Here is a 12,589-nt window from a genome sequence, read left to right as displayed (position 1 = left end):
TGTTCACATTTAACCACACATCTCCTCCTTGCCTGAATTTGATAGCAAATTGTGGCCCTTAAAACCTGCAGGTAATTATTTAGAAATGAGGATGAACGGAAAGGTCTGATGTAGTTATTGGTTCAACTCTCTGAACCACAATTGCCTCTGTGCAAATCCTTGAGACTTTTCATGTTATTTAATTTTCTACTATACATCTACTATACAAGTTCAACCAGCTCCCATGGTAAACTCCCTGGCAGTTCAGGCCTGGTGGGTGGTGGTGGGGGCGGGAAACCTCACCCATCCAGGAGTGGTTTTTATGAGCCTAGGAGAGCTGCACTGTATTAAGACTGAAACGGACCGCTAGGATGTACGTGATAGAGGCCTGTGGTAACCTCTCTCACCCTTCTTCCATCATAGGGGAAAAATCTGTTCCATTCTCAGTACCTCTCCATAATGTAATCGAGATCAATGGAATATAATGTTTGTGAAGCTCCTGTTGCACACGGTACAGCTCCAAAGCATTGTCTGAGGTCTGAAAGCTACCTTGACTTATCTCGATCTGTATGTAGGTTTTGGATTCTTGCATTCATTGTTCTCTGGTGTGCAATGCTTGCCTTAACCAAAATCAAAGACAAGTAGATCAGAGACCATAGCTTTCCTCAATTAATTTGTAAAAGATCAGTTTCTAATATTATATCAGATTACTTGACTATTCATAAAAATGTATCATTACATGAAGTCAAATTAAAAGTCATGTGTGTTGAAGCTCATTTGTTTCCTATCTGCATCCAGTTTTGCAAAATCAGCTGGGTTGGTCCCACTGAAATGAACTACGAAGGGTCATCGACCTGAAACATTAACTCTGTTTCTCTCTCCACAGGTGCTGCCTGACCTGCTGAGTATTTCCAGCATTTTCTGTTTTAATTTAAGAAAATTGACAGAAAAAGACAAATTTTCTATAGCATGCTCTGGCTTTATTCTTCATAATTAATTATAGCTTCAAGTTTTATTTTGAATGCATTATGCAGGAGTCCAATAAATATTCCATAGTTTTCTTTTGTGCACGAACACATTTTAATGAACATTCGAAACATTTTTCTTCAATTTAATAGAAGCTTTAAATACATTTTTTTAAAGTATGATACAAGAACATGAACCATGGAACAGGAAAAACATTTGTATAACGTCATGGTATCAAGGGGGGTGGCGGGGGGGGGTGGTCTAGGAGATGCAGCAGAACCGAGGAGAGAAAATGTTGAAAAATAATCCAGAGTTAGGACATTGGCTCAAAGCTCCCCTCCAGGACTTGAGCACACAGTGAAAGCTGACACTTACATGCAGTACTGAGTGAGTGCTGCATTATTGATGGTGCTGAATTTTAGATGAGATGTTAAACTGAGGCTCTGTCCGACAGTTGAGGGGAATGCAAAAGAACCCATGGCACTTTTTTTTTTTTGAAGAGCCAACATTCGTTCCTCAACCAACACCAAAACTGATTCACTGGTCATTCACCTTATTGCTGTTTGTGGGAGCATTCCTTGTACACATTGGCTGTCTTGTTTGTTGACGGTAAAATAAAGTGACTACATTTCAAAAGAAATTTATTGGCAGTGAAGCTTTTTGCAATTCCTTTAAGATGTGATGTGGTGCTATATCAATGCAAGTCTTTCTTTTTCAACCAATACCATCAAGAATAGATTACTTGTCATTCATCTCATTGCTGTTGATGGAATCTTGCTACCTGCATAATAGCTGCTGCACTTGCCTACATAAAAATAGTTACTGCACTTCAAATGTGTTATATATGTAGCCCTTTAAGATGTTTCTCAGAGAGATGGATATGGCTCTATATAAATGCAAGTCTTTCAGACACATTCTTCTCTCAAAGATTTCTTTAGTTACAGCAGAGCTGGGAACTGACAGTATTTCCCAGCATTGCTGGCCTCGGTTTGGTTCTTCTGAGTTATCAAATCAGTCAGTGTGGAATATAAATTATATCTGACAGCTCATCACGTCTTTGCAAGGCTCTTCAGTAATGGTTGCTCCTTCATAATATTTATACAAGAATAAATCCTACTTAGCTTAAAACTAACTAAACTTGCTTTTAAAGCTATTTTGTTATAATATTAATAAATTTGACATAAAGGAAGAGTATAGTTATTACTACAATAGTCAAACATCAGTTTGTTTGATTAAAAACAGTCTGACTTGGAGTTCAATTGGCTTGGTTTGGATTGGCTCTAACTAGTCCATACTACTGATGCTTACTCATCTCTACATACCAATTCGGTATCGGTGTTCCGGTAAAGCTAGAATTGAACTATATTGTTAGGACAACTCAGGAGAACCTGGAATTGTTTGGTACTGATGTTACCTGATCAAAGTATGTTCGGTTGTTATTTAAAAATAAAATTAGAGTTAAAGCGTTAGTCATTAAAATAATTAGCTTGTTAGAAGGTGTCATTCTGACTGCATTATTTTAAATACAACATGATAAGAGGTCGAGAGATCAGGCCTGCACTAGCTATATGCAAGAGAAAAACAAATTTTATAACAGGCACACAGATAAGGGACTTGAACAAGGAAACCAAACACCTGTTTTCTTAATTAGAATTACCTTTTAACGCAAACTTTACATCACTTCAATCAGATTTCTTATTAAGTTTGGCTACTGGTAAAATTAACATACGAGTACCAAACAACTCCAGGTGATGTGTAACTGGGACCAAAAGCAGTGCTTTCACAGATGATAATTTATATTAATGAATCTGCCTGAAATACCACACCATGCAGCTATCTGCACACAGTCAGCTATAAGGTTACCTCACAGGACCATTTTGAGAAGAATTCAGCTGAAAGTCCAATAGTTTGAAATTATTGAGGGCACATTACAGTTTTCATATACTCATACACAATACATTAGAACCTTCTCCGTATCTGAACCATTGAAAGAAGCCCAGGCTTTCAGGTGAATGATCATTATAGATACAGTAGTAATGTTCTCCAAAAATAGCAACCATTGAAAGGAATAGAGAACAAATCAGTGTTTTAAAAGGGGAACTTTATTTATAACACTGAGGGGCCAGGAGCAAATGCACCAGTTCAGCTCTGGTACACAATAAATTTGCAAAGCTGTTACTCAGTTTAACCATAACTGCAGTGGCACTAGAAACACGCATTCAAAACTTTTACTACCTTCCCTTTTTTTTGGTACAAAATGGTACAAACAACGATACAAAATATTTGTGCTGTTGACCATTACAAAAAAAGTTTCCTCTAACTGTGCAATGATTGTGTTGAAATGTGAACACACAACACGAGAAGAAATTGTTCTTTGAAACAATCACAGCCATGCGAGCTTCTACGCTTTCAATATAAAAAAAAACATGCAAAAAAGTAAAAGGAAAAAGCTCCAATTATACACATAACATTAACTAGGTGATGTTTGCTTCAAGCTGTGCGACATTATGTACACGCTACAGTAAGAAACCAAGTGGGTATCAATGTTTCAAAAAAAATTAAGTTACATTAATCTGATGTCCATTCTACTTCAGATTTTAAAAGAAAATGACCTTAATACTAATGAAGACGAACCAATCCCTTCAGAATGTCTTTTCCTGCCATTATTTTTTACACTGCTTGACAATTAGACTTTCAATGTTAAGCTCTATACAACATATACAGTAATGATTAGCCACCCACCTGCTCAGTTTTAAACATGGCTGTTAATACACGTGTTTCTGTACAGTTCATTTTTTTAAACGTATTTTACACCAATAGTTTAAAAGGCAAAAAAGGAAAATTTGTCCATTAACCAGAGTGGAAATAAACTGATTCTTTCATTTTCTCTTCGTAGCCAGTACTGGGCCAGGGATCAATAGATGGTTGAATTTAAATCGCTCCTGAGATTGAGGGACTCCGATAAAATGTACCAAAAAGGCACTTTAAAAACAGTGCTTCTGTACTAAGAAATTCAAGTTAATAAAGAGCGCCTTTCCTCTTTAGTTGTAAAGCAAACGTTGAGCGATATTCCTGCTGACTGACCAAAAATATGCAGCAAAGACAACAAGCATTCATGCTAACAGCTCATGTTCTAAAATAAAAAAACCTAACACACCACTAAAATATTATGGTCAGCAGGGAATATTAATCAAAAAGCTGCATCTTTTGTACAGTTCCTTCACTTCTAGTATACTGTTAGTCATCTTCTCCGCCACCGTACATGTCTGCTAACTTCTTGAACCGAGGTCCCCAATCATTAAGATAATCATAATCATGGTCGCCAGAGCTGGATGAGTTCAGAGAGCTGACTGATCCTGCAGTTGATCCACTTCCTTCATAATCAAAAACCAGCAGGGAATCGTAGGGTGGGGCCGTTGGGTCATTATCCGCTGCTCTGAGACCCTGTAAAGGTATTTTTAAAAAATCATGAAATCTTTCAAACATTCCAGGTTATTATGATCTGAAGGGAAGATAAAATCGAATTTAAAACATGAACAATATAAACTGATCAGTTTTAGGGTCACAAAGTTACAAAATCCTGGGCACAACTTTTTCTGCTGTAAATAGTTTAGCATGCTTTGGGTAACCAACATGTACTACAGGGGATGGGGGATATTGTCCAAGGGTGCACTAAGGAATCTGGACTTGTTGCAACAGTATCAAGTAGCTACGAGTCCAGTATCCTGAATTTCTGCTATGGTTATTTCAAATAGCCCAGGAATTTGTCTTTGAATTTCATTCTTTTTCTTCAATCCTCTAGTTTCAAAATTCAGGTTCCTTCCCTTACTGACAAGAGGTAGGATGGTCTGGACTGTGCTCTGTGTCCACCATGAATGAGGAATGTTGGATGTCAGATTTCTATTACCTTTCTCTAAATGATTGAATACCGAACTTCATGCAGCAGGCTGCTGAAGAACAGATAAAACTAATCCAACTAAGGTGAGAGTTAGATTGGCAGGCAGCCTTGGAACTCAAGCTCATGACTTTCTGCTTGGGAGTCGTGCTCAAATTCTTCAGCTACAGAGCCGCCAAAGTAATCACAAATTATTAATCTAACTTTGATGTGAAGTGAATCGGTGTGACAACAATCTTTAATATCTTGTGGATTTATATATGGAAAAAATATGCACCCGAATGCTAACTTTTCGTTTAAGCTTACAATTTAGATTATCTCAACTGAAAATAAATCTCTCCACTGAAAAGAATAAGAATAATCTAACAACTTTATCAAAGACACAGAACTAACAGACTTAGAGTTGCCATCAGTAATAGTGACATAATATACAATCTAACTTTAAAAAATTCTAATTACTATTTGTCCATAGCAATAGACATCAGCCTGGCATTTCCCCAATCATTACCTCGTCAATGAAGTCTCCAATATCTCCAGGATGAGGAATTGTTGGGCGCAATGGATACTGCGGTTCAGCACCGATAGGCCGCTCATCGACTCGCCTGATCCCAGGAGCCTTTGCCAATACAGGATCGAGAGAGTCTGGCTGCTGAAGCTGGCTCAAGTCATAATCCTGCAGAACAGAGTGGCCTTGGCTTTAAACAGAGTTTCTCTGGGATCATAAATTAAAATAAAAAGCTCTGGCATACCATCGCTGCTAGCAATTTGGAATATTTACTGAGCAAAGGACTTGCAACTTGGCAAGCGTCACATATTTTCTACTCAACAACAACATATTTCAGAAGCAAATATTTAGGCACCTCATACTGAAGTATGACAGGCATGTCAGTTATGTGGATGCCATGACAGAATAAAAGCTATGGAACATATATGTTTGTTGCAGATTACATGTTATTTAATTTCCAATGCATATTCAAAATTTGCAGTTATGGCCGGTTATTTAGGTAGAAATATTAAAATCACATGGTTACACCCCTTTACAATGGAACATTGGGGTCTTTAGTGCCAGTCCAACATTCCGAAATAAGAGTCTGTAGAAAACTTGGCTCCAATCTCGACAGGGGTGGGTTGCGTAAGCGGTGGGAGGGTGCGGGGTGGGTGTCAGAGTTTCTGGGTTTCCCCCGCAAATTGTGGAATTTGACTCTACAGTGTGCAACTTTTTTTTTTATTCGACAGGATCCCCGCCCGGAAGTCAACCTGATTGACGGGCTTGGCTTCCAGTCGGGTAGGGAACACTCTAGAGCCAGCCACAGCCGCAGGTAGGGAGCCTGCAGCTTCTACTGGGAGCGTGGAGGGGGGTACGATCCCCGACCCGGGGGGTCTTTGTATGGGCCCACAAGCAGTGCTGTAAGGGCACTTACAACCTCCCTTAATCTGTCCTCGTCTCCCTTAAACTGCCAGGTTTCCTGAGGCCTGGGAAACCCGGCCGGCCAGGGTTTTAACCTGCAAATATATGAGGCTGCCAGCCTTATGAAAATACATAAATTGACAACCCGCCTCCTGGGAACGGGTTGGCTGCCCGCCCCCGTCCCCTCTTCGCTAAATCTGGAAGTGGGTGGGTTGAGGTCGGGTTTGAGATTTTTAAATTTTAACATTTCACCCGGCCTCCACCCACTCGTTTATGGGGGTTAAATTTCACCCCTTGACTCTGATTTTGCCTAACCAGCCAGTTGAAAGGGAATGGGCCATAATTTCCTCTGGGGGGAAAAATGGGAGATATGTCCACTTTTCCACTTTAATTCATAGACAAAATCACAGGAATGCACAGCTTTTGAATGCATGTTTCCCAAGAATGTTATTTCATTAGTGGTAATGAAAAAGTAGAGACAGGCCAATAATAATGATTGTTTAACAATTCCCAAGCATTTAACAAGCCACTTAAATGGTATAATCATCAGAAAGTTCAATAATCCAATTGTGAAAATCCTGTTTTAGCTATCGTACCCTGGATAAACTGGTAAGCTTTTTTTTAGAGAGAGAAATATAAGCAGATTTATAGTGGTGAAGATAGTTCCCAAATATGCAAAGGAGGGAGAAAGTGTGATAGTATAGCCCTGATTTTAACTCGGGTGCGAATGGGGTGGGTGTGGTGAGCAGAAAGCTCCTCTGATGCCAGCAGCAGAGGCTGGGTCTCATTTTAATATGATTGACAGGCTGCCCACCCTATCACGTTCTGCCCACTTGATGTGCGCAATAACCAGTGGCCCTCCCAAAGCATATTTAAAGCTTGTTGCTTCTCTTCCTCCAAGTGTACCTCTATCCAAATGAAACTGGCAAAAAATAGCACCCATGATAAGCAGTTAAAGCTTATTTATGGTAATAAGGCAAAAAAGTGAGAATGAAGCGATCTGGAAGCTGAAAACTCTCTTGGCAATCCAAATGGCACAAAGATGCTGTGATCCAATTATTTACAGGTGAATGCCCCTTTAAATCCTGCTTCAGTTGCTGTGGTAGACCTGCTAAGTTTTACGATGAGTTGGGCACCTGCCAGGACTTCCCAATTCTGATTTGAAATGGCATTGGGGTCCTAATTGTGTAATAGGGCTCCAATTTACATATATTGACAAGGCCCTCCCCACCCCCCGCCACTGACGGGCGCCTTGGCCGACTCCGAAAACTGCATAGCTAAGATGGTAGCGGGCGGAAGTACGTCGGGAACACAGCAGCATGCATTCTATCGCTATTTAACTATCCACCCACTCCATTCCCGTCAGGTCGGCAGAGATAAAATTGGGCCTAATGTTACTGAAAGAGTAAATTGGTGTCAGTGACTAAAGATCCGGTGGGAGAACGCATGAATGTTATAGTAAATTAGCAGCATAGGACATCTATGGCCATGAAGCAAAGGAAGTACTTTTAATAAGCTATATATGCAAAAAAACTCAGGAGAAGTGTTAGCAAGGATGTATCAAGTAAAATAGAAGTTAAAACAGCAAGAGTTATGATGGAAAAGAGAGGCTGATCTTCCTCTCCTGGGAATAATGTGGTCGAGTACTGGAAATGTGTCATGCTTGGCGAACCACTGCAGCCCCAGGATTTCCTGCAGGTTCTCATTACCACAGATAGGGGGCATCATGCATTGCTGGAGCTGGGAATGGGCCAGGACTTTTATTTGAAGACCTTCAGCTGACTTGTGGTTTTTAAATGTAATGTGCCATATGGCTGTCTCTCCTTGTTTACCTCCAAATAAGCTATATTGCAAAATGGGGGGTGACATACTACTGATCATGACGTAAAATACTAAGACCATTCTGCAACAAGTCCTAAAGCAGCAAAACTTCTTTATTCAAAAATAAAGACCTATCTTAATATCAGCCTGTCCTTCCAAGACAGAAATCGGGTGAAATTGGCTTAGGCAATAGCGCATAATGAGTGATAGCGCATCGGAAGCCCGTTTTACACCCCGCCCAATGTGCTTTTTCATTGACTTCAGAAGGGTTGTTGATTTGCCATCTCCCGTTTTGAGCTACTGCTCAGGGCCAATTTCACCCCCAAAGCACCTAAATAGCAGCTCAGAAAGCAGTAGAATGGTGACTGTTTACTCCTAAACTGTGCCAGATGCTGTCGGAGGAACTCTCACTGCAAAGCCCTCTGGCATACATTTGTGTGGATTATACATTGCTGCACCCTTTCCAGGCACAGTCAGGTGCAGACACCAGAAAGGCCTTCAAGGAAGTTTGGGTGTAGTATTCTTCAGAAGCAAAATGGAAGCAAAGAATTAGCACCCATTTCCCCTCTGGATTGCACCCATTTATCAGGTGTTATTTAGAAGCAGGATAGAGGGAAATTGGCCGTGAGAAATATTGTAGGATGGAATTTTTATGGGTGAAGTTATCTTGCTTCAAGCCCCATGGCTTGGACTGGGATTTGAGGACAGAATGAGCATTCTGTCATCACTTAAGGATTGGAGGCAAACTGGGCCTGGGTTTCAGAGGAGGAGAGGTCGGGGCATTGTAGCACCAATGGTGGGCTGGAGTTTGGCAGTATTTAGGGGATGGCAGTGGATAAAATATTCCTAAATACCTAAATCAATGGAAAATACTTGAAATGGTACCATTATTAACTAATGAAATACGTATTTTAAATAAATAGAATGGTCCTGAATATAACTGCCACTTGGCCAGTCTGCCAAGCCAGATTACAGTCCAGTATACTTTGGCATCTTCCCCATAACAAATACATGTATTATCCCCTAATACAATCAACGTTTTGGATAGAGAATTGATTAAGAATCTTGCACTGCAAGTGCCTAATGAGACTTGAAAAATTATAATTTTATGCTCAGATAATTATCCACTACAACAATATTAAGCCAGAAATCAAAATTTTATGCCAAGAAATCCCACTGTGTACATTATGGCAAATTTACTAACTACTCAAATTCAACTTGATCCCTTTTAGCATAATAGTATGGACTTAACAAAACCCGTGGAAATGTAAATGTCTTTAAGTCCCCTCAATCATACAATGAGTAATATGGAACTGCTTCAACATCATTGTCAACAGAAATGCATCAAAACCATCAACTTATTTCATTAAAAAGGTCAAAACTGAAAAGAATGAATTTGGTTTCTAACTGATATTAGTCACTGCTGGGGTGGTGGGGGAAGGGGGAGGGGCTAGGCAAGGCCAGGAACATAGCATAGGATGAGGTGGAGCAACCAAGATTGAAGGGAGAGGCCCAGAAGCATGTCTTGAAAACAATGGGGAGGCTGTGGAAAAAACAAACTAAATTCAGGCTGGAGTAGCAATGTCACACCCACACACAGACAATAAAAAATGGTACTAAAGGCTCAGAAATGTAGTAACTCTGATGTGTGGAGGTCTGAGAAGTATCACGAGAGAAAGACCAGGTAAAGAATGAAAGCTACTGAAATAGAACTGAACTCAATTCCCAGGGTCTGTGCAGGGTAAAGTCCAGTAAACAATGGGTAAATTTAGTGATTTGTTTCAGATTTTTTTTTTTTTTATGTATTAATTATATTTTAAATGTAATTTTAGAAGGTTGGGTGAGGAACCAACATAAAGGAGGTTGAAAAAATAAATACGCAAATGAATTGGTTGTTAGTGGTTGACAGTTATTCATTGGTACTATTTTTTACTGAACGCAAATTTTCATATACATAGGAATGTCGGAACAGGAGTAGGCCATTCAGCCCCTTGAGCCTGTTCCGCCATTCAATGACATCATGGCTGGTCTGTATCTTAACTCCATCTACCCGCCTTGGTTCCGTAACCCTTAATACCCTTACCTAACAAAAATCTAAATCTCAGTTTCTAAATTTTCAATTAACCTAGCCTCAACAGCCTTTTGGGGGAGATAGTTCCAGATTTCCATTACCCTTTACGTGAAGAAGTGCTTCCTGACATCACCCCTGAACAGCCTAGCTCTAATTTTAAGGTTATGCCCCCACCTCCTGTTCTGAACTACCCCACCAGAGGAAATAATTTCTCTCTATCTATCATATCAACTCCTTTAATCTTAAACACTTTAATTAGCTCACCCTTTAAATCTTCGATACGTAAGGGAATACAAGTCCCGTCTACGCAACCTGTCCTCATATTTTAACCCTTTTTTGCTCTGGTATCATTCTGGTGAATCTGTGCTGCACCCCTTCCAAGGCCAATATATCCTTCCTGAGATATGGTGCCCTGAACTGAACATAGTACTCTAAAAGGGGTCATATAATCATACAGCACAGAAGAAGGGCATTCAGCCCATCGTGCCTGTGCCAGCACTCTGAAAAAGCTACTAATTAGTTCTACTCCCTTGCTCTTTCCCCATAGCCCTGCAATGTATTCATTTTTAAATAGCGATCCAATTCCTTTTCAAATGTTACTACTCAATCTGCTCCACCACCCCTTTCAGGCAATGCATTCCAGATTGGTTTAACCAGAGCTTTATATAACTGTAACACACCTCCACCCTTTGTATTCCAGCCCCCTTCAGATAAAGGCCAATGTTCCATTAGCTTTTTAAAAAAAAAATTGTACCTGTTTTTGTAGCTTTTAGTGATTTCTGTACTTAGACATCTAAATCCCTCTGCTCCTCATCATTTAGAAAATACTCTGACCTATCTTTCTTAGGGCCAAAGTGAATGACCTCACACTTCCCCACATTGAACTCCATCTGCCACAGTTCTTCTCACTCACTTAATCTCTCAATGTCCCTTTGCAACTTTCTGCTCCCATCCACACGACTTACTGTGCCACCTAACTTGGTGTCATGAACAAACTTGATATATGGCTCTCTATTCCATCATTTAATTCATTTACGAATATAGTTAAAAGCTGAGGCCCCGGTACAGGTCCCTGGGGGACACCACTCATCACAACCTGCCAATTTGAGTGCATACCCATTATCCCTACTCTCCGTCTCCTAACCAATTCCCTATCCATGGCGCTAAAAGCTAGTGATTTTATTTTAAAGATAGTAATTTTTTAAAACACAAAAAGTGCTTTTTAAATATCTTAGCTATCCCATTGACCAATCAGCATGGTTTGCTTCACAGATCGTATCGTTTTTAGATGGTTTGTGATTTGCTGTTTTTATCAAAGGGAAATTTGGGCCAATCAGGATTTTGTTGGCATTTCCCATGCATGGATTTTCTTTCACTACAGGTACAAGATAGATAGATAAATAGACACACAGATAAACTTTAAGGCATCAACAGTGACCAGGAAAATGAACCCTGCCATTTATGAAGACAATGCACTTTTCTGTGCATCAACATCTCCAGGGTCAAACTGAGCAATGTCTTTGAATTTAAATTAAAAAACTACTCAATCATAATTATTCAAACCACGGTTTACATAATTTAATTTTAAAAGGCAATCTCTTTCTATTCCTTGTCATGTTAATGTTTTCATGACCACGAGAATAAATAGCATCTCATTTTATACTGTTTAGATTTTTAAGAAAAAATCCATTGAACATTAGTAAATTAAAAAAGGATAAAACAGTTCTGAGAGTCAAGTTGTTAAAATACAAACAGAATGTTCAAAGAAAGCACATAAACAAGGTACCATTTTTGACTGAAATGAAATACCGATCAAACTAATGAAAATAGCAAAGAGAACTAAACTACAGGGGGGCCAGCCTGTAATGCTTTCTTATCCCCGCTATACTCTAATTAGTTGTACATGTGCAACAGATATTTAAATATCTGACTGATTACCATCCCTAGTTATGGTTAACAATTCTTCTTTTACCCTTTTGCATTGTCCTTAGTCAATGAGGCGGGATTGTCTGAACAATGCACCTGTCCACAGTTCCTTCAGGAGCCCACCAGGTATGCTTGCGCATTTTAGGAATGGGCTATCCAATTCAGGCTGAGTACAGCCAGCTGAAGCTAGCAAGATTCACTCTCTGGGAATGGTCTAAGTGTGAATGTCAGTGAAGATAATTATTTGAGCTCAAGGGGGAAAATTTTGGTTGATTTGTGCCTCCTAAGAGGGCGCTAAGCAACTAGCACCTCCCACAAAATTCAGCGGGAGGTTAGCAGTGGCGGTAACCGTTAGCGCCCCGCAGCGATGACGTCATCGCCGTGCACAGCGCCCCGGCCGCGATCTTTGGTAGCGCCCCCTGACCTACTGCCAGACGCCATGTCCGACAGGGTCAGGGGCCTAACTGTGGCCAGGGCAGTGCAAATTAAAGGGGAGGTGCCAGGCGGCCATTTTGCCAGCACC

At 40.1% G+C, this 12,589-nt stretch overlaps 1 protein-coding gene across 1 annotated transcript in view; it reads right to left on the bottom strand.

Annotated features, from left to right (window-relative positions):
• Positions 1 to 1,183: 1,183 nt before the first annotated feature.
• Positions 1,184 to 12,589, bottom strand: part of LOC147108646 (cadherin-4-like) — a 735,941-nt gene continuing 724,535 nt past the window's right edge. The window contains exons 15-16 of the mRNA XM_086005339.1: positions 5,349 to 5,513; positions 1,184 to 4,389 (exon numbers count right to left, since the gene is read on the bottom strand). Coding sequence (XP_085861465.1) covers positions 4,183 to 4,389; positions 5,349 to 5,513 — 372 coding nt within the window. The 3' untranslated portion in view covers positions 1,184 to 4,182. The remainder of the gene's footprint in view (positions 4,390 to 5,348; positions 5,514 to 12,589) is intronic.

Source organism: Somniosus microcephalus, chromosome 13 (genome assembly GCF_052327205.1).
Source record: "Somniosus microcephalus isolate GS21.2 chromosome 13, FLI_Smic_1.0, whole genome shotgun sequence".
Lineage (NCBI taxonomy): Eukaryota > Metazoa > Chordata > Chondrichthyes > Squaliformes > Somniosidae > Somniosus > Somniosus microcephalus.
The sequence above is the reverse complement of the archived record's forward strand: the minus strand, read 5'-3'. Positions and strand labels throughout refer to the sequence as shown.